This window comes from Cydia amplana, chromosome Z, assembly GCF_948474715.1.
Source record: "Cydia amplana chromosome Z, ilCydAmpl1.1, whole genome shotgun sequence".
NCBI lineage: Eukaryota > Metazoa > Arthropoda > Insecta > Lepidoptera > Tortricidae > Cydia > Cydia amplana.
Window position 1 is genome coordinate 9,989,669 of NC_086096.1, and position 24,507 is coordinate 10,014,175.

The 24,507-nt window shown below is 35.1% G+C and overlaps 1 protein-coding gene across 1 annotated transcript in view; it reads left to right on the forward strand.

Moving 5' to 3' along the window:
- The first annotated feature begins 2,597 nt into the window (after positions 1-2,597).
- LOC134661450 (SCY1-like protein 2) overlaps positions 2,598-24,507 on the forward strand; it is a 67,156-nt gene continuing 45,246 nt past the window's right edge. The window contains exon 1 of the mRNA XM_063517544.1: positions 2,598-2,809. Within this exon, the coding sequence (XP_063373614.1) occupies positions 2,645-2,809 (165 nt within the window). The 5' untranslated portion in view covers positions 2,598-2,644. The remainder of the gene's footprint in view (positions 2,810-24,507) is intronic.

Consider the following 24,507-nt stretch of genomic DNA (forward strand, 5'->3'; position numbering starts at 1 on the left):
CAAAGCATCGGCAAACTGTATGTATCGATTATTTAAGCCTTTAGGCATACAGTTTTGGGTAGATTTACGGTTAACCTGAAACCGTTTATTATTATGCTGAATTTACCAAACTGGACTCATATTGACGATTATTTAATCTATCTAGATATTTTAATGACTTTTGCCGGATCATAAGTCTTAAATGGAGAAAATTAACGAAATCAAAACTGATCCAAAATTTTCAAGATTTTTTATATGTAGAATGAAAATGAAATTGACAATTACTCGATGGGTTTTCGTTTCGAAGTCAGAAACTTGAATTTAAAATACAAGAGCATAATTGTCACTATTAACATACAAATAAATACTTAAATATATACATACAAACATGAACGCTGAAAACAATGCACTCTTTTTGTTTGGGCAGTCGTGTAAAAAAACCAGCCGACCCTTATTTCATATTTGCGCTGTCAAAACACTATAAAGAAGTACCTACAAATAGGGATGATGACACATGTTGAATTTTATAACAAAATCTAGTTAAATAGATAGCAAACGAGCAATTTATCACAATAATGTAGACATTAAAATAAAATATTGAAAAATTCCAAAAAATACAGAACCTGAAAGTTTCAAAATTTAAGTTTTTTTTTAACTTCCCAAAACGATAAAAGTAAGGGTACCATTCGATTCCTTACATCTCATCCAAAAAAATATTGTATAGCAACTATATATGTACATAAACGCAATATTTCACCGACAAAAACGCAATTTTCTTGTTTTGTCCATACTACAAGATGGGCTCCCAGGGACCTTGACGTCACGTTCCCTTATCGTTTTATTTAGAGCGACTCGCGAGTGAAGTGTGACTGTCGGCCTTTGACTACAATTTTTGACTTTTGTGTGACTTTAGTGCAGTGGGTCCCATATAGACATTTGATCCTAAAAACAAACCCGATCGATTGATACTATTTGATACCATAAATGAAAATTAGTCATGTAGCCTATAGTTCCCACTTAAAAGCTATCAGTGGAGCAGAATTTAATTTTCGCCCCTTGTCCACGCCAATAGTTGAAACTACTACTTACAACTACAGTAATCAAGTTGCACAGCGGTGTGGGTTCCCTAAATGCTAGAGGCAGTAAGTAGGCAGTCAATTTATGAAACGCCGACAGTGGTTGGTGTAAATTAAGCTCAATACATAAAAATGGATTTACTGCTGGAGCGCGAGAGTGCGACACACGCACGAAGTATTGTTAGAGCGAAGTATGATTAGGCGACGTACGACTGTACAAAATTCATTTTATCTTTTACTTTTTATCTTTTATTTTCTGTCTAAAGTTTTTCTATATTTGTAGGTACTTTTATTTTATGTTAAAATCACCAAAGCTTGGCAAATATCTTATTTACGTCGACGGCTATTTATATCCCTAAAAATAAACAGATTCAAGAGGTCTATTAGTGGAGTGTTTGAAGATAAATGGACATAAATGTCAGAGTGCACTTAAAACGAAATTACAAGACGAAATACATACAAAAGATAATAATAATAATGAATCGGCATCCTAGGTTTGGTTTTTTATAATGTGTTTATATGTATTTTTTATTGTTTTGTAAGTGTTTTTATATTTTACTTTTATATTCATATTATAAATAACCTAATCTAAGAAATTAAATGAATAAAGGAAATAATAGAATAATAATTAATTTAAAGAATTTTGTTACATGTAGAACTAAAGGTTCATTCGAAGCAGCCGTACAAGTTATACGTGCATAAGCTCTCTTTTTCCAACCAGTAGCCCGTTCTTCCAAGTAAGGAAACCATGAAACAGATTATACCTATCTATCTAATACCTTTAAACGAGCAATTCTTGTTTATTTATTTATGTATTTATTTATTTATATATATATATATATATTTCGGGAATCTCGGAAACGGCTCTAACGATTTCGATGAAATTTGGTATATAGGGGTTTTCGGGGGCGAAAAATCGATCTAGCTAGGTCTTATCTCTGGGAAAACGCGCATTTCCGAGTTATTATATGTTTTCCGAGCGAAGCTCGGTCACCCAGATATTGTACATAGAACCAGAACCAAGGGTCATCCTAATGAAAAAAGTTTATACTCGATAAACAGTGGAGGCCTTTGCCCCGCCATGGGACGTGGGCTACAAAGTTTGCAAAACAAAAAACTATAGGCTACCATCGCATTGGAAAAAAAAACGGGTTGCACTCAGGCAGTGCCGGCAGAAGTGAAAACTCAATCACTATTTCAAAATGTCTGCAGCATTATGTATAATTGAGGTTAACGCCATCTAGCTTTATTTCGTCGCATTACTTGAAACCCCTAGGCACATCACTGTTAGTACTCGAGTTATATTATAATACAAGTTAGATCGAACTCACTAGATGGCATTTAAATCAATAAAGAAAAACTCAATGACATTAAAGTGACAGTTTTTCGATCAGGTCACGTGACCGTCTTACGTCTTACGGTTACGTGACACCTGTTACGAGTTTAACATTTTTTCCCTATCACAAAAAGTGCACAGCGCCGCTAAAGAAGTTTTCACTTCAATGACATTGATAGAATATGTACTTGCAGGTGAACAAGAACCGGAACCCTCACGCTCTGACCCGTTGGGCCGACGCCTCGGCTCCGGCATGGCGGGCATCATATCCAAGCTGAAGAGCGTGAGCACACAGAACCCACCGCAGCTGGAGAGTAACCCGATCATGCAGTACTTCGAGATCGGCAAGGAGAGCAGCAACGCGGGCCCCGGGCTCGTGTGGCGCGTTCACGACGCCTACAGGAAAAGTGACGGGAAGGTGAGTAGGTACCTAATGTAACACAACTTTGCTTAATTAAGTATCTGCTTTATTGAATAACAACAAATGTATAAAGTAACAATAAAGTAACCTAAATAAAACTACCTACAAAACTAAAACTACTACTTAAAAACCGGCCAAGTGCGAGTCGGACTCGCGTTCCAAGGGTTCCGTACATTACACAATTTTTAACAATAGGTTTTTTTAATGAAAAGAGAGTAAAATGTTTTTAAAAAACCCATCCTAAACTGCACATGTCTAATAGGTTTTCCTGTCATCTTCAGGTAAACTCAGTAGTTTCAGAGATAAAGGGGGGTGGTCATTTTATTCTTATTTTCTCGAATAACTGCTAAACTATTTATCTTAAAATTATAAAAAAAAATATTTGAGATAAATGAAATGAAATGATGAGATGACATGAGCTCTTTCATTTGATATGTAACACGATATAGTTACATTGCTGTTTTATCCCCAAAAGTGGCCTCCATATTTAAAATTCATTTTTTTACGTTACATGTATTTTTAACAATATGTTTTGATTTGGTTTAATGATGAGTGAGTAAATAGTAGATTGTTAACCAAGAGGTGAAAGGCACTCATTTCTGCCGAGGCAGTAGCTCGAACGCAGTGAGAGCGCTAATAGTCCGAGGCTGAAATGATGCCTTTCACCTGAGTTAAACACTCTACTTTTCATTTCGAATACGAGGAAAGTAAAATGCATGTGTTTTTAGAAACATGAGTAAATACAAATTTTCATAGTATTTCTTGAGGGTAATTTCAATTAACAATTTAGCCAAACGGATCGTTATTTATGGAATGCGGAGTTAAATATCAGAATGGAAATTGTATAACAAATCCATTTAAACCCAAATTTCAATTGCCCATTGTAATTTTTTTTTATCCTAATTGAAATGTAAAATGCTCTAGTGCAGAAACGTATCATTTTCTGCACACCTTAGATTAACAATGACCCTCTTTCAGAGCACGAGAAATGAAAATGTCTTTAAAAAACCCGTAGGGGTCGGATCAAAAACTAAGTACTTAAGTCCGACTCACGCTTGACTGCACATTTCTAATAGGTTTTCCTGTCATCTATAGCTAAAGAACTATATAGTGTATTTTTTTCAAAATTTTAGACCCAGTAGTTTCAGAGATAAAGGGGGGGGGGATGGTCATTTTTTGCCTATTTTCTTGAATAACTGCTAAACTATTTATCTTAAAATTATAAATAAAATATACTTGAGATTCTCAAAATGAGCTCTTTCATTTGATATGTAACACGATATAGTTTGAAAAACTTTATTTTTTAATTTGTTCTTTTACCCCCCAAAAGTGGCCTCCATATTTAAAATTCATTTGTTTACGTTATGTCCGTCTTTGGGTCACAAACTTACATATCTGTGCCAAATTTCAACTTAATTGGTCCAGTAGTCTCGGAGAAAATAGGCTGTGACAGACGGACGGACAGACAGACGCACGAGTGATCCTATAAGGGTTCCGTTTTTTCCTTTTGAGGTACGGAACCCTAAAAAGGAAAACTAAAAATCTATATCTAAAGAGGGCGCCTGGGGCATAGTACCGAAGATACTGGCAGCATTTTCTCGCTGAATTGCAACGCTTATTCGTTGAGCGAGGAAGCTGCCAGCTCTTTTGTCACCAGTTAAATTAATTTTAGGTCTCTTTAAAAAAAATGTCATTTCTCATCAAATAAGCAACAGTAACATCCTAATCCGAACCGAAACTTCCAGTGCTATATATATATAGGTACAAGTATATGATAGGGATTTTAAAATGTCTGTAAGTATTTACTACAGAGCTCCTAAATCCTAAATCCCGATCCCGACCAACCCATTTCAATGCGCTGTAGAAAAGGTTTCATAGATATTCGTTCCTGGTGGACGTTGTTGCTAAGTACAGGTACATACAAACATAGTAATGTAATATGTATATAATATTGGCATTGAGGTCGCAAAGAGTGACTTGACAGAATTAATATACTTACTATTGTTATTAAGTAAATACATTATTTCATAAATAACTTAATAAATATTTTAAAAGCGGGTCACTCACGTATTTTAAGTCGAAAACGCTCGACATTTAATATGTCTGTGTCTCACGGAAGTTTTGTTATTAAAATAACTTAATAACTTATGACAACTAAATACCATACCTACAGTAAACAGACTATTAAATATCATGGCTTAAGGTAAAATAGCGTACCCTTTTCGGCCGTAGTAGTAGTTTCGTCATAAGTGGTGACTGCCAAAATGGCCAAATATATCGTAACAACACTCTTTGGTTACCTTATAAATAAGGATGTATAATATGTATGTAGCCACTGTTGCCGTCACTATTGTACCTATATTTGATGCTGAATTTACACACGGTGTGTGCCGTCATGCCGTGTTGCATTTACCGACAGATTTAATGCAGACCCATTGTTTATTAAATCTGTCGTTACTTTAATGTACCATAACTATGAACAATTTAATGCAAATTCTTAAACTAAACAAAATTGAACGCCATCTTAAATCAAGTAAGTATTTTTAAATTTACTTCATAAGCAGCTACGTTAGCATACATAGTACATACTACAGTAACATACAGGTATACCTATTATATGTATAGTAGGTATATGTAATCGTAGATAGGTATTATTTTATTTATTTATTTTATTATACAACCCTATTCGGAAAATACGACCCGGTAAAATAAAAAGATAAATGGGAAATTATGTATTCATTTATACTTATATTCATTAAAAATCCAGGGTTGAGGTGCTCGTAGCCAGATATTGTTGTTGGGCGACGCGACGCGCCCCATGGATTTTGTCTAACCGCACTACTAATGAATATGTCAATCTGGAGCTCAAGCAAACTTAATTGAAATACTTAATTAACTCGGAGGCGTATTAGGTATTGCAGATATGCAACTCATAGCTGATGCAGATAAGTTAGTACATTATGTTAATATAATTTATATTCAGATATAAGCAATGTATGTAAAGTATTACTCGACGAGTTTAGAAAGTCAGGATCAATACCTACCGCTAATTTCAAATTGGTCAAGTGTCTGACTAGCGTACCTAGAGATCCGTACAAAGTTTCGGTTATTTCATGCAACTATAAAATGGGTACTATACAAAATATTAATACATAATATCTGGGTGACCGAGCTTCGCTCGGAAAACATAAAAAAACTCGAAAATGCGCATTTTCCCAGAGATAAGACCTAGCTAGATTTTTCGCCCCCAAAAACCCCCATATAGCAAATTTCATCGAAATCGTTAGAGCCGTTGTATATATATATATATAAATAAATAAATAAATAAATAAATATGCAAGAATTGCTCGTTTAAAGGTATTAGATAGATAGATACAATATTTCAAATATACTGCATAATAATATAAAATGCATAACTATGGATGCTCTAATAATTGAATATTTGGAACTTGAACCTTACTCGGTAGGTATAAGTAAAATGCACGCACAGAAGGTATGGGTTAATAATTATTTGTTGATTTAATAGGAATAGGGGGCCTGAATCTTAAATACTGTGTTACGTGCTTATGTATTTATGAATTAAACTAGCAAGCGCGAAGCATCTCCGTTTTAGCTTGGGAATAATTGTTTTCGTATAGGTAAGTACTTAGGTATCTGGCTGTTTTCCTTCTCGTGAAATATTGTAAGCGTGGTCGATGATTATATAGAATTTTGTTGTTGATTAAGTTTTTGTTTTCTTTGCTGTAGCTGATCCATGGGTAATTGGGGATTCGCAAGGCTCACTTGTATAGATAAGGGTTACACGCATTTTTAGAAAAAGGTAACTTCTGTAGATAACACATAGTTATAAAAGTTAACATATCACCCTTTTTTCTTATTTGTGTCTCAAGTTTAGATTCCCTCTACTTTGCGATGTCTACAGGAAAGACGTACGCAAACGAGTTAAACATATTTTAAAATGTGTATGACCCATAAGTAAGTACGACTTAGAATACAAACCCCACAGAAAAACTGCTAAGCAAAATTATTTCGACAAGCTAAACGCGATGAAGTTGCATTAATAATTCATGCAACTTCATCGCATTTAGGCTTGTCGAAATAATAAATAATAGGTTTTTTGCTTGAAATATTAAGGAGCGTAATTGTGTCTCTGTTATTGTTATGAAAGGTTTATTAAGACAGTACTTTTTTTCTTTTAATGCGCTCAGCCTAGGGTTGCCAGATGGTCGGGATTCGGCGGGATTCTCCCGAGTTTTAGCATATGTTCCCGATTCCCGACAAAGTAAAAAATTGTCCCGAAAAACAGCTTCACGTTATAAAACAATAATTTCAAGTTCCGAACTGTGGTCGAGCGAGCAAGCGACCTGCGTCGAGCCCGTCAGGGCGCGCGCGGGGCGCGCGTGGCGAGATTGGGCAGAGCAGCTGACGTAGTGCCAATAATGTAAAATATCGTTGTTCTTAATACAATTCATTTAATATGAATGGTTTTTTTTCCCGACTTAAGGCCCAAAATCCCGAAAAATTGAAATTTTTTCCCGATAATAACGTTTTTCGATCTGGCAACCCTAGCTCAGCCATATGTTATGATTTAAAGACTTTTTCCCAACTTATCTAAACTATCTTAGGCTAATAGTAGGTTTGGCGCAAATATTTCATCAAAGTAATTAAAACTTAGGATTAGGGTGGCTGTTGATAGGCTTTGATCAGAAGTTATATCAGTTGTGATCTCAGTTAATTAAGGCGGCTTGGGTCTGACGCTTACCTTGAATTGTCAGATTACCATGCTTTCCCCCGATGGAGGGGGAACCCCACACAATTTGAGATAGTTGCGCTATGTTGGCATTCCTGTCGGCCATTACGCGAGGATTCCAGACACGGCGGGTTTTCAAGTAAACACATGTAATCGAAGTGAGATCGAAATAGACAGGCCGTGAATCGTGGTATCACGGCTCTAAGCGTGCGGAAGGATCTCTGTATTGTAGGTTCACTTGTCATATTGTCTATGACACCTATGAGATTTTCTGCACAGGGCTCCACTGAAATTTTATAATGCTGTTTCATTTGTTAAATTACATAGCCCCTTCGGTTAAAGTAGTATAGGACTACAGATTGCGGTCGTGATATGTTATCGCCAAACGAAATCGAAAAGAAGCCCTTGTCCCTTCAATGTCTGAATAGCTTGAAAGCATAAAGTATATGTTATCCGTACAAGTATCGCATACTCCAATTTATACAATATATTATCTCCCACGCAGTATTTTACGAATGTAAGTTATTTTTGACTTATTACGTATAATAAGAGTGTTCAACAATCAACCTTCAGCGAGGATATAAAGGTTACTTTTGCGGTTATTGATATATCTGGATTTATTGTACCCGCTTCATAATTTTTTTCGGTTAAAATCATAACACTTGTCCATAGTGATTTGCCAAGTACCTATGTTGATGTTTGTCAAAGTGCCCGTAGAAGTTGTACAAATGAAGATTTTAGAAACTTTTTTCCTTATTATTATTAAAAGTATCAGCTGGATTTTTTTTAAGTTTTATTACAATTATTACATAGTAACATCAGAATGCACCTCTCTGCAGTAGCTATAGCCGTTCACCTCACCCGTATCAAGGCACTCTCTTTAATTCCACCTGTTGTTCAACCACAGCTGGAAGCCGATTCGAAACATTTCGAACTCACAAATTGATGTCAATTTCATTTCGATCTTAACATCATTCGAGTGAATCATACATCTTATTTGTACTTTTAAAATGGTACGAGAGTGAGGCGTTGCGAGAAACATACCAATAACTAATCAATACTTAAAAGCTTTAAAGAGTTCGAATGCCTCTCCATTTTTATCAGTCGGGCGCAAATGTATAGATACATACATTGACACTTTGTCTAAAAGGGTTAGCCGGTTTTACCTCTAGGGCAGTATTTTTTTAAATAGCTATATATATATGTATATGGATATATAGCTGTTTAAAAAAAGCATTGTGGGGGCCCTTCTTAAGTAGCCTCATAGCCTCATAAGGGGAATTATATTGAAAATGTCAAAGAATAAAAATTAGTTAGGTATTTTGGGATAAGTGCAGATAATTTTTCGACAAGTTGGTAAGCTTCGCGGTTTATTTTTCTGCTTCAATCTTGTAAGGATACTTCGAAAAGTTAATGATCGTTATTAATTACCACGAAGTATGTAGGTACAGATAATATACATATGTTTTATTGCATCGTATATACCTACTTAAAGTTTTTACAGCACTCAAAGTCAGTGCTTGACTATTTTGGCAGCAAAAGTGCGGACGTCCCCGGGTTATGGAGTGATGACAGCAATTACTCCAAAAAAAAAAGGCTTTCAAACTAAAATAACGCTTAGTTTTATAGATATGTAACTAAATTATCCACACTTATCCCAACATACCTTAAGAACATGATTGTTTGACGACTGATCTGGCCCGTCTGGCCTAGTGGGTAGTGACCCTGCCTGTGAAGCCGCGGTCCTGGGTTCGAATCCCGAAAGCATTTATTTGTGTGATGAGCACAAATATTTGTTCCTGAGTCTTGGGTGTTTTCTATTTGTTTATGTATTTGTATATTATATATATCGTTGTCTGAGTACCCACAACACAAGCCTTCTTGAGCTTCATTTGGGACTTAGTCAATCTGTGTAAGTGTAAGAATGTCCTATAAAAAATATTTATTTATTTGCCGTTGCTGTCTTATAAATAGTGGTCACGCTTCATTCTCCCACTTCTAAACTTGACTAGCGAGACAGAATAACAGAATTCCATAACTGTACATGCAAGCTGCAGGCAACTGCAGGTGTTAACGTCTTTTGGTAACTCGATTTCTCTTGTGCTAGCACGTAGAGGCTAGGACTAGTTAGCTAATAATTAAATTAACAACAACATCGTGCGTCGTAAGCTCGTAGCTTTCACTGCTAAGTTTTAACCCGTAAGTAATAGGATATAACATCAACTATCTGGAGAGTCAGAGATTTAATTAAAGGTCCTTTATTAGATCCTGATATTCATTGAAGAACGGATCGAAGGGAGTATTATCATTTTTCGTTATCTGTTGTTAGGTTTAAACCAGTCAAAATGTATTTTAGATACCTACACACTTTTTTATGTTATTTTTATGGAATATTTATATATAACTATATTATATTATATATAGCATCGTCTAGCACCCACAACACAAGCCTTACTGAGCTTACTGTGGGACTAGGTCGATCTGTGCAAAATTGTCCTATAATAGGTATGTATATATTTGTTGCTGGCTATGTCTCCTCTTTTGCAGTGCCTATATCTAATTCTCAAGACTTATTAATATAGTAAAACTGTTCGCGTTTATGCGCGCTAATAAATAATCTAATTAAGAATATTTTAAGCTTCCAAGCAGTCCCGCAAACAAAGAGGGATTCTGCACTTATAATCCCGTAACCAGCGGGACCGGAAAATATTGGGGGCACCCCGAGGTTAGAGCCGGCAGAGGATATCGGAATACCGATTGGAAGCCCTACTCTCGGCGTAACGATTTACCAAGGTTCGATTAAGGGCATAAACGAAACCAATAAAGAAAATATACGTTTATATTTTCCTTCAATTCAAATTAGGTACATACATTTACAAAATACATTGTTAAGTAAATCGTTTTAAGTACTGTGAGATCCGATTACGCCCGAAAGCAGTTGCCTCAATTGTAAGAGTACCTATAATCTTCTTAACTAGGTGTATTTACCCTCGTATAAATATATAATTCTCGCCATTCTACTGGAATATGTCCTTGCTTAACTAGAACTCGCGAAGCACACTTATACCTGTAATGAATGAGAAAATATTTTTCCTGTAGGTAAGTATAATTAAGTATATACCAGGGGCCCGTTTCTCAAAAGCAAGATTATTAACTAAACCTTTAGTCAACATTAGTTCTTTTAGCTAAAACACAGTGGGTCAATTTTCAAATAGGCATTTTTTGCTGTCCCACGGCTAAAACTCGAAGTCCATAGGACTTAAAGACTAGATATGTATATATTTTCATTCAGTGTATTATAAACTTTAAAAATGATGTACAACTGTACCTTCAATATTATTTGTTTCTGACAAAATCGCATTTGAAGGTCCAAAAACGGCGAAATTTGCCGTTTTTCGCGTGTCCCAGGTGGCGGCATTGCCCAATTTAAAAAATCAAAACTATTAACGTATTATGAATAGCTTTATATTTTTATAAAGAGCATTTTCTAGAGAATTTATTTAGTCATTTCGATAATTTAAAGCGTTATTTAATAAAACAAGAGAAGACTTTTTATCGTAGTCCCGCGCGCGCGGCACTTTTTTTGTTATTAAGTTAAAGATACCCCCCAAAATCTTCTTTGTCTATTGAATAACGATTAAATTAACTTTACGACACAATAGTGTGATTAGTTGGGCGTCTTTCACCATTAAGTATGCACGCGGAAACAGTTTTATTTATGTAATAATCTCTTTCGATATATTTTGGTACGACTACAATGACATTTGTATGGACGCTTCATATGTTGGTACAGTCGAAATAAAAATGTGTATTTCATAATAATAGTTGCAAATATAGTGTTAAAATACATAGTAAAATAAATAAGTGAATCGGTTATATGGTGTAAGAAATTTATTATTATTGGCGACATTTGTATGCCGACATTTGTACGGCTATTTTGACCGTACAGATGTCGATTGTGGCATACAAATGTCGACATAGTGCCATACAAATGTCGAAAAGGCGTCATACAAATGTCGTCAGGGTCTTACAAATGCCACAAAATTAATAAATCGTGACATAAACATTTTGATACTGCCATACAATGTCGAAAAAATGCCATATACATGTCTAAAGCGCCTTAAAAATTGCTAAATAGTGCCATACAAATGTCGATCTTCAGACATCCATATCTAGCAAACTATAAAAAGTAGAGTGGTGCCTCGTACAGTATATTTTTTGTTGTTAAGAATCCTTCCTAAATCGATGATTATAAATCAAATATTCCAAAAATAAAAAATTGCCATACAAATGTCGAAAAAACACCCTCTTCAAAAATTGACCCAGTAGCTGGTTCATCGATCATCTTAAAAATAGTTTTCATTGAAACTCCTACTTATTTTTTAAATATTGTTTATTGACCAAACTTTTAAAAGTTACTGTCAGAAGTTAAGGGGTCACGTTTATTGGACAATCACAAAATAGATGTAAAAGACTCCTAATTTTTGTACATAAATACCTATCCACAGGTACCCTACAGCATAAGGTTGAAGGATTTTTTTTTAAATCTAAAGTGACAAAGTGGTAAAACAAAAATATGTCATTCACATATTTTACCATTTTGGTAGGCGTAACTGGCTATCCATACATAGGTTAATTCAATCTCTCTAGTACTAACGGTTACTAAGCTATACCGCGCACAGAACGATAGGTAGAAAAATATAAGAGTTTTTAGTTGACTACGAATCCCTCGAAATTAAAGGTCAGCAATAAAAGCTAGCTTATATCGAAACTGTTAATAACACTTATGCATGGTCCAATATTAAAAACTGGGACATTTTATAAATTTTATAAAATGTCCCAGTTTCGCCAAGCCGGTTCAGTTAGGATTGCCAACGAGCGCCAGGAGAGTTGGATGACATTTTGCAAGATTAATCTACCCAGCGACGCCCATTGCCTACCGTTAGAATGGGTTGCCACCCGCTTCGATTCTTATAGATCACTTACGATCGTCGTTTTAGTTACATACTTGTTATAAAACGTTTAGCTTTGTAAACAAACACACTTCAACAGTTTTATACCCTCGGAATAATAAACCAACAGGAACCGCCATTAACAGGCGTTCCCCTCTGCCAAAAGTCGGCGGCCGCCGGTCAAGGAGGTTATATAAAACTAGTTGCCATACGTCATACGCCATTCAGCAAACGTCAGTCTAAGTGGAATGTTAGGAGCAGAAAATGCCGAATTGTAGCGTTTTCTCCTGTAAAAACCGATCGGACACATCTAGCGTACTTAAAGAACACGTTTCTTTTCATATGTAAGTACTATTACATGTAAATATTATCAAATAGTGCACTAATTTAGCAAAAAACTAAAAAACATTGTCAGTCTGAAAGTGATACCACTTCATGGTACTAGATCTAATTTAGGGTAATATTTAAAGAAGACTTTCTAAATATTCATTAGGTATACCTAACTTCTAATTTGCGTTGCTTATTATTATATAATTTATATAACACATTATTTTTCTATAACACCTTATTTTTATATCAACATAATCCATTCAAAGAAATAAATAGTACCTATAAATCATAAGTAACGTGATATTACCGATCTGGTCATTGTGCTAGTTTCCGTCCATGCTCTAGTCTCTAGTTTTCGTCCACATGACAAAATAAATAAAAAATAGCAAATTAAATATCAAATATGTTATTTGCTAATCAGCAAATAACATATTTGATATTTAATTTGCTACTTGCCAAATACATTTTTTATGTAGATAGATACTCGTATATTGTCTCGACATTAAGGATTGCTTTAAGTCCAAATTTTTGCAGCAATGTAGATTTATATTCAATTTCTTCAAGTGGACGAAATCTAACGCACCTACCCTACTACTGTTTGAAAATTCATTTTTCTCTTAGTTTCTATCGTATATTTTTTATTTTACATGTCCAATATTTGTATTGTATTTTATTTATTTTAAAGTATTTACTGCCGTCATTTTCCACAAATAGGCACTTTTAATTTATTACTCTGGTATCACTCTACCATAGTTAGCGATGGGACACCATAAAAACCAATATCGATAAAATCTATATGAACATTATAAATATATTGTTATTTTGATTTATTTTTTATAGATTTCCAAAAGATGCAATAAATTTTAAACATAAGTAGTTTTCAGCTTACCAAGCCATCGAAAACCTAAAAATATTGCAATATCAGTCACGTTTTAAAGTTCTAAGAACTGCATAAGTAAGTTTGTAATTCCATATAAATATATGCTATTACAAAGTTACTGTTGCAGTTCCTACAAATAGTAGGTAAAGTAAAGGTACACTACGATGATAACCGACTTGGTTTCACATTAGCATTACATCTCAAAACTTTTTTGTAGTAGAAGCGTTGCGAGACTTGCACCTTTTTAGGGTTCCGTACCAAAAGGGTAAAAACGGGACCCTATTACTAAGACTCCGCTGTCCGTCCGTCCGTCCGTCCGTCTGTCACCAGGCTGTATCTCACGAACCGTGATAGCTAGACAGTTGAAATTTTCACAGATGATGTATTTCTGTTGCCGCTATAACAACAAATACTAAAAGCAGAATAAAATAAAGATTTAAGTGGGGCTCCCATACAACAAACGTGATTTTTGACCGAAGTTAAGCAACGTCGGGCGGGGTCAGTACTTGGATGGGTGACCGTTTTTTTGCTTGTTTTGCTCTATTTTTTGTTGATGGTGCGGAACCCTCCGTGCGCGAGTCCGACTCGCACTTGGCCGGTTTTCACATGTAATGTTTTTGATGGTTATAATTGACTAAAGCAGACAGTTAAAATTCAGTCAATAAAATATCGACAATATTATCGACAAGTCCCTCGCACTTTTACGTTTACTTAAAACTGACATCATCTCGTTCACGGACAGGGTTGTCTGTATTTGTTCTTGTATTTGTGTGAATATAGTTTATGCTAGTGTTTGATAATTTTGTCGTGTGCGTGTGTAGCGACGCATGCAAAAAATGCATTAGTGTTTACATTATTTGTGTGCGTTCCTCGCCCCCCGCGCCGAAAACGGCAGATTTTTTCACATAGAAATTAGTGCGTGTCACCACTCCATATTGGATTATTCCTCCGAGTTTATACCTACTTAATACGCAAAACTCACGCCTTTAGGAACATATACCAATATTATGTCCAAATGCCATAATCAATAAAGTAACAGTAAAGTAAGTAAAGTACCTAGGTACTTTCAATAAACAGTATCGTCCATATTGGTGGTCGGACTATTCGAAAGTATAGGTAGATATACATCAAAAAATATATTCTGTTGGCTGAACCAAATTGGCGGTCGGGCCCGGACGGACCGCATCCCCGTCGGGTATAGCTGTCGCTGATCCAAATTAGACTTTTGCACCCATCTGTAGCCCTCCCTCGTAAACAGTGTCCGCCCCGGCTCCCAATTAAATTCTGAGCCTATACTTCTTATTTGCCTTTTTGGAACTAAAGCCGGCGGGAATATCAAATAAAAAGTTTAATAACTGAAATCTGACCACAGATTTTCGTACAGTACCAAATCATCTTTATTGGAAAATGGTTAAAAACGTAGCCCAGCACATTAAAGCGAATCTATAACAGGTGTCAGCTCAACAAACAGATAAGCTCAAAGTAACTATCCAAATGTCCTTGTAGTCTCGTCTATTCTCTTGATCCTACCTTTTTAAAATGCTTTTGAAAAGCGAAAGGCGGACAGGAGGTTAAGGCAAGAAAGCTGTACTTTACGTATCGCTGCAACAGTTAAATTGCAACGTATAGATTACATTCGGATTGAAATGTTGCTGGTGCACTGTTTCCGATGGAAATACTTATAGAAAACCCATTTTCCGTGAGCGTGCACCGGTAGAACTTTAACGCCGTGATCGTTCGTGCGTCGTATTGTCAGTACAAGTTAAATTCGTGCGATAATGTGTGTAATGTACGAACGACATGGACTAGTAGCACTCCTTGAGTTTTTTACTAACACAATACCCATTTTGCCAATTTGTAGCCACAAACCAGCTGTACTGTATAAAGCTTTTATTTTATGATCTCGTACCGGGTTAATACTTTCTTTACTCTCTCGTCCAGCCTTTTTATGACCTAATGCTATTAACTAACTAGTTAATAGACTTTTTTCATCGTGAAAGCTACTATGGCGGTCTGTATAACGGATGCTGACGAGATTGTTAATAGTGTCAATCTATCTTGTTTGTAATGGGACCAACTGCATCAAATCAATACGCATTAGAGTTTGTGTGAAAAGAGAAGAGTCGTAGAATGTATTGGGCCCCATATATTTCACGACTCTTCTCTTTCCGCACAGACTCTAGAGTAGAATTTGCACTATAAAACAACATGCTCATTACGCCCCCAAGATAGCAATAGTTGATGATGTCGCAAAATAAATTATGTTATAAGATAAGATATTTATATTGAACGTATGGAAAATATGTAGGTATCTAAATAAATTGACCATGAAATTTTACGTTTAACTATAGATATTGGGGTCGTCTCAACTAACAGATTTTATTATGTTTTAAAGATAATATAGTTTATTCTTCAAGTAGGCATATCACAATACGCGTAGGAATGTCAAATACAATCATATTTCTTTTTTCAGTACTAGTTTGTATCATCCTATTTATTAGATAGTACCTACAGAATCTTCAAACTAAGTATAAGTACTATAACATTGTGTACAACTAGCAGAGCACCAGTTGTGCAATTAATTTAAACGTCGTATTATGAAACTACGAACGCAAAATTAAAGCTACCACAACTAAGTCCCGGCACATTGTGATAAAGTACGTAATGTTATTAAAAGCGGTAGTCCGGTGTGTTCGTCGGTGCCTCTGTGTAAATGTTGTTCCGGAATTATACATTTCAACTTAACTGTTTCAGTTTAATTAAACCGTACAAGGTTGTAAACATGACCTATTGAATGACGGTACTTGTTATACTATTTTTTAAATACAGTGACGGCTATCATTTTTGAAATAACGGCCGTCACTGAATAGAATAGAATAGAATAGAATATAATTTATTCGTAAGCACACAGACAATACATAATAATTATGAAAGAAAACACAAAATAAGATTAAAGTGCCACGAAATGGCCTCATCTCAGCATGTTGCTGGTGGCTTCCAGCGCTGGTCTTCCGATGAGACCATTAAGTGAGAAGAATCATGGAGGGTAACAGACAAGAAGAAAATACATCAAATAACGTACAGTGAACAAAAAGTAAAATAAAAGTTACACAGAAGGAAAATACAACATAACGACTATATTCAATTAAGACTATTTTAATATACATATACTGATCTTCTTATTAAAACAACGTAAGTGCCGTGGAACGCTCCATTCTGTGTGGTTGTGATAATCAGTTTTTGCAGTTATTTACGCGATAACTCAAATCTAAATAAAGTAAATTCCTTCAGAATTGATTCCAAAAAAAGATTTAAAAATTTGTTACTGAAAAACGGACACAACTAAGATGTTGATACTCGGCATGTCACAAATCTCAAACTGATTGACACACTCACAAATGATTTGATGACGGGAACTGTCCGTGTGGTTTACGGCGTTTACGCAAATGGGTTACGTTGGACTGCATAATAATATGGATAATGCAGTTTGACTGCATGTCACCTGCATTTTTTTGTCCAGGGGTATTTCTACTGGTAAAAATTTAATTACAATTTACTATTTCATGTGAATAAAGCTATCTTAACACTTCACTACTAACATAAAACGAGGAATTTAGGTACAGATGTAGTTGTTTTCCATCGTATTTTCTCTGAAACGTTCGTATTTGTCATGTTACTTCAGTCAACCTCAGTACTTTTTTTACCGACACTGACTGAAATAGCAAGATACGTTCGTAAGTTTCCGTGAAAATACGATGGAAAATAATGATGCACTACATCAATTGTGGCTGTTTTTTAGGTATATAAATTAATTAGGTACCTACTATGGCCTTACGGCGGAGCATGTCGATGACGTCACGAAATTCGATGCCATACTCATTGTGTGTAATCACAAAACCAGATACATAGTTGGTTATAACCACATTAGGGTGCGTATTAGAATATTAGGATAAATATAGAAAATAAATATCTAACTTGTAGATATAAATGTTTCACATTACGAGTGTCACTTCTATTATTGCTTATGACAACTAAGTAGTCCTTTGAGTAGGAATACTGTCAAATCGTTTGTGCTTATCAACTGCGATAACGATGTCTGGGTCTATAACAAATTGTCAGATGGTTCTGAATTTATCGTCAGTTTTAAGATCCACTCATACTATTTATTTTACAATAAGAAACATTTCAATAGGTTAGAGTGGTTAGACGATGTAAATCTATTAAATTATTGAAATGCTAAAAATACTTAATTAAGCGTATTTATATTATAAGAAGCTGTGATTATGAAAACTAACCATGTTAAATTGTATTGTATTGATTGTACCTACTTAATTCATACACATATAAATCTACAGCATACGCTAAGAGCGGTTTCGCACTACGTCCGATCCGAATCCGATCCGAATCCGTGAAAATATGGTCCGAAGTAGCCGTAGAACTATTTCTATGGTAATCTACGCACTCCGTCATCCGATTTCGGAAAGAAATCAGACGGATCTAGTGCGTAAATTACCATAGAAATAGTTCTACGGCTACTTCGGACCATATTTTCACGGATTCGGATCGGATTCGGATCGGACGATAAACCATAAGACCATATTTTCACGGATTCGGATCGGATTCGGATCGGACGGAAAATATGATCCGAAGTAGCCGTAGAACTATTTCTATGGTAATCTACGCACTCCGTCATCCGATTTCGGAAAGAAATCAGACGGATCTAGTGCGTAAATTACCATAGAAATAGTTCTACGGCTACTTCGGACCATATTTTCACGGATTCGGATCGGACATAGTGCGAAACCGCTCTAACACACTTTCATGCATATAATTTAAATAGAAATGGCTTAATTGCCGTAACACAATGGAATCAATTAACTTCAGACTACTTACTTACAGGTCTTTAACAATGTACAATTTTATTGCAATTAACCCAAATATTACTTAATTACGATCAACCGGAATTTGTTATTTTTATACTATTTTTTCTCCCGGCATATCTGATTAATTGTAACGATGCGTAATACAAACAGATCAGTAACACGTTTTTCGTTCTACATTATGTCCTCAAATTCTACTAAAATATGATTTCTTGGTATTTCGTTGCTGAAATAGTTTTTGAATTAGCACGAGATTAGCACCGACTAAGAATTTGAAATGTCAACTCAATGCCAAACGTAATGGAAGGAAGGAAGACACTAAAGTTATTGACTCAGTGAAGCGTAACATTGTCTGGTTGTTTCATGCCACATGTCGATACCTACTTCGCGAGACTTCCTATCTCGACTACAAGAATTTAGCATGGTACAGCCCACAGACATACGAGTATGTCTATAGATCAAAAAACCCGCGGTTTGCAATGCGGGAATTATTGAACATAAATGATACAGTTTGAAGGCGTGCACCCTTATTCCGAATTATTTTTGTATTTTTGTATAAACATGCGCAAATCAGAATATTGTTTAAAATTCGTACCTACAGGATTATTTCTATATCTATTGTATGATTTGTTTTTTTAAAGGAAGAACTTTTAGCGCCGCTCGTCTTGAGGGAACTGCAAGCGACTTTTAGACTTTAAGAACATCATAATTATTTATCCAATCATCATCTTCCTCGCGTTGTCCCGGCATTTTGCCACGGCTCATGGGAGCCTGGGGTCCGCTTGGCAACTATTAATCCCAGAAATTGGCGTGGGCACTAGTTTTTACGAAAGCGACTGCCATCTGACCTTCCAACCTCTGGGTTATAGGCTCTTATTGGGCCTAGTTTACCCTCTGTATTTAAATATTACATTCTTATTTACTTAAAACATAATGCATATCAGCTTCATGCCGCCAAACCTTACTGACCGACCGACTTACCTACTTACTAACCGACTAATTCTGTCAAATCCATGATTATATTTTATTATATATTTTTCAAAATCTAAATACGTTCTGCTTACTTTCTGCAAATAACGAATGGCTCATGATACAACGAACGCTACTAATTAGTGTTGGCCGAAACGTTAATGCAATTGAAAATGTTGGCCATTAACCATTATAAATTGAACCTTAGACCGTAATGGACGATTACAGTTTACGGTTCAATTTATAATGGTTAATGGCCAACATTTTCAATTGCATTAACGTTTCGGCCAACACTGCTACTAATACTTTCTAATAAGGAATAGTCGGAAATACTTTGAATTCCTGAGTAAGTAAATACTATTCCCTTTATTGAGTAACAAAGGGGCTTAAATATAGACTAGGAATCCACTAGACGGAGTTTAGAGCAATTATTTCATAAAACCGATGCTGCCAAAAATACTGGGGTGCGGGGGACAAGGTGAGCGAGTCCCGTGCCGTGATTGGTCCGTTCAAAGACACGGACGTCGCACAAAGACACTTTGACTCTAAAATGGAGTAAAATTACCGTATATTTGTGGCAGAGGGGGTAGCGCTACTATGCTCAGTCTAGAGGATGTGTTGTCTGTGGGCTTAAATAACATATTATAGATGGTCAACCAAATCTTGTCAGTAAAAAAAGGCGCGAAATTCAAATTTTCTATGGGACGGTATCCCAGTCACGCCTACATTTTTCAAATTTGCCGTCTTTTTCTACTGACAAGATTTGGTTGACCATCTATAAATATAAACTAAATTATTATAATAAACTAAATATACAAATAAATTAAAAATAATACTAAAATAAAAGAAACTTACCTATAAAATAAAATACCTAATCATAAGAAGAATACCACATCCATAGTGTCTAGAAAAAGTGAAAACTTATAACTTACCAAAAAAAAAGGTAAATACGAATTGAAACATATTTTAGTGTGAGCGTAATATGATGCGGTTATGGTATAATGTATATATGGTATGATACCCTTAGAACTATGTGTGCACACGAGTTAGTTGAGCCTCTGTTTATATTATAAGTATACAATCTTAACGTAACATAATTTTCCTAATTATTCATTGCGCCTTATTTATTTAATATCTTACCTACTAATCTATACTTTTTTACCACCGCAAGCCTATTTTTACGAGTAATCCATCGTACTTGATCTACTTGCATTTTAATTTTGCTCAGTATTTTTAGATAAACAAATTATGATTACGCGTATACCTGTCTGATTGTTGTAAGTAGAGTTTAATAAAATCCCATCATACTTGAGAAACTCTAGGACGCAATAAAAAGTTCAAGAAATAAAGAGCTGTTATTTTTAGCGCTAGATGTAAGGATAAAGGGGTTCCAGTAAATAAACAATAAGGCATTCAGTTTTATATAAAATTAAGCTAGTATACCTCGTAAGTGCCGTAGACACAACACCAACGGCAAGTCCACCCACATCATAAATCTTATTTGCTTAATGGATTTTAAATATTTTTCTACTCCCGTACTTTTATTTGTCAGTACTCGTATACGGGGCTGACGAGGCAATAACAGATATTGGTTGCAGTTTTCAATCAATCTATTAATAGGATTGCCACATGCGGTCTCTCTGAGGCTAGATTGACATCAAATTTGACTAGAGCTATTTCGGTGAAAGACTATATACACTATTAGGCGACTGCCGTTATGTCAGGCCTATGGAACTCTCCGCGCGAGCTCGGATTTATACCTACGATTCTGTTCCCGTTCACGGTAGAAAAGCAAGCCAGTTGGTTGCCACACGCGCTCACGCACGCACGTTACCGCGCGCAGCACTGACAATTTTTACGATAGTTACAAGCTATGTAGGTACTATTGAATTACTTTAATTAAACATGTAGTGTTTATTACGACAAATGTACCTATAGTTAGATATCTATTTGAAATAGGTAGCTAACTTGGTAAATTATCATTTTATCGACAGTAAGATCTTAATTTTATACCGGAAAATAGGTACTCATTTATGCTCTGGTTATCTTATTTTATTATGAATTACCTGTAATCATGGGTTCTCTATTATTTTTCTTTAATGTGTAACATTAATCTATATCTGGTTTTAAATTACACGAAGTTTTAAAACTAATTCTTGCTGGGTTCATTGCGTGGTTTATAAAACGGCATAAACACTGCGGTCACTGCAGGGACATATGACCTTTTAAAATGAGTATTTAGTAAACACTAACCTAACCTAACGCATAAACGGAAATGTATAAATTATTGCAACTTAACTTGCTTAAATGTAGTTATTTAACGCTATGCTGTTATATATACTTTATGGCAAGGTCTAATGTTAGTTTGATAATTTGATCAATCGAATTAGAGACCGGTCTTCACACGTATTAAAATTTCTAAGCGTCGCGTCGGCAACCCTAGCGTTGTGCGGCACGCTGAAGGTCACTCCATTGTATTTTTGTGTAGGTATCAAAACGGTAGGTATTTGCGTTTTCTTTGAGAGATAAGTATCTGTTCGTAAGAACTATTATATAATCTGTGGTTATGTATCCTCTACTTAAATGTATTTTTAATAACAAATGTTTAAATCTGGTATATACGGCCTCACAATTTTTGTTAGAAGTGGCCAAATACTTAAGGTTAGTCATCACGTCACAAACTACGAAAATAAATTCCTACAGTATACAGATGTATATTATGATATTGACAAAGTTGTCATGATAAGTTGTTATTTTGTCATGTGTATAGGTAATAAATAATAATACACCAAATTTTAAACGCAACAATTTTCCTTACGTTACGCGAAACGTGTTATTAAGTCAGAAAGTAAACACCAAGTTTGTGTACCTAAGCAGTATGTAACTGGTTTTAAAGTACGCCGCACTGGTGAAGGTATGTATGTACTTACTCGTAATGTTCAACTTCAGTTTATGGCGTGAGGCATCTGATCAACGCGCTAACGAGGTAGGTAACTACGTAATACTCGTATCAGTTAACGATACTTAACGGCTTTGTCATAGTTTTAGAAGTTTATCATAGATAATTACCTACCTACATACTGCATAGGCACAGAGTCTTAATAAATGTCGCCGTGTGGTAATAATGTTTTTCTACTCCCGTACTTTTATTTGTCATTTAAAGGGTCGTGCACACACCTTTAAAACCCTACCTTATAGTTGTCAAGACAAGTCTTTAGTCTATACCCCAAAAAAGAATTTGTGCATACACGCAATATCTTTTTGGCGATTTTACGATACTTCGTATCACCACTGTGTACCACTTAAAAAATATTAAATGAAATACAGTGTTGCCAACCTTATTTTAAATGTCATCTCTGACAAATAAAGTGAACCATAGACATGTTTTTTTTTAATTTCATTCATTCATTCATTCTTTTCCCGCCCGTACGCATTTTTGCTACTTCTTGAATTAAAAATATTTGTTTTTACTATTTTATTTAAAAGTAAGTGTGCTTGGTCGTAGAAAAAGTATTGTATGCAACGTTGTTTAACTGAGTCAAAAAATACTCGTGGCGTCTATATTAACAATTTTCGGCTTCGCCTCAAATTGTTACTCACGCCACTCGCCTTTTTTGACCTCTCTTAAACAACGGTTGCATAAAATACTATTTCGCTTTTCGAGACATATCGCTAGGTAGTAACTATATATTTTATAATCTTTTAATATCTGTATGACACCACATAAATTATTTATGTACCTAATACTGTTCTGTGAACTGTAATAAGTAAATAAATAAAAGATAAAGTAGGCACGATATGAGAAAAACGAATGCCGGGCCCTTGACGGGGGTAAGTGGTATACCACTCAATGTAGTGATAGCGGTACACCGCGAAATTCAGTAAAATGCTGCAAATGGTGTTAAAGGTATGAAAATCGGTACGATTGATCTTTAGGCCATTTGAATCAATTTGACCCGAAGCACTAAAAAGAAGGAGAGGATTCGAGTTACGACGAAATAATTTTTTTTAAAGAATAAAAAAAATTGTTTAGAAACCTATCGTGTGTAGTATTAAAATGGCTTTTTGAGCCGATTCTAAAAATATATCACATCATTAAATGTCAGTCTTTTTTGGTTACGAACCTTCGGTTACGTACGCGGCCGAAGGGTCTCTTTTTAATTATAATTAAATTAATTTTCAAAACATACCAAGTTTGGGCTTCTCCATTACCACAGTACCATTCAATTTTTTTTTGTAAATTATACCGCAAATTATGCCTAATATCCTCATATCTAATCCCAGTAAAGCAATTTTGAAAATATTAACATTTGGTCGAATTACTCAATACGAGTATAATGTCATTCGGGTAAAATACGCTTTTGATCACACATCGTTGTGCGAGGCGGAGTTTAGGCGCCTTTAATAAGTTGATATATTGTGCGGCGTCGGCGGAAGGTGACGAACGGGCAGGATTCTCCCAGATATAATATGTAAGAACACATATATTTTCATCTTAATTCCGAGTAATACATTTTTTAATTACAACAAAAATAAGAAATATTGATATTGACCCGCCATTCTGTAATACAGTGAGTGTGTATGAGAGGCTATTAAATATTATACTAAAAATAAGTTAATAAAATGTATTCGTTTTTATTTAAAGAAACATTAATACATGCAAACCGATTAGATTTAATAAATAATAATTGGTTTTCACGCATTAATTATATCAAATAAAATAATACATTACTCCAATCACACATAGGTAATTAAAACATAACGCTATATTTCTTGTAGGTTAAAACGACAATTAAATTAAATAATATCATGATATGATAATGATGACGCTACGATTAGAATGTTCTGTTTAGGATAAAATTGAAACCAATGTTCGAATACCAGAAGCTACAAGTGTCTGCGACCCCGGCTTGACCGACCCGCGTTCTGGGTCC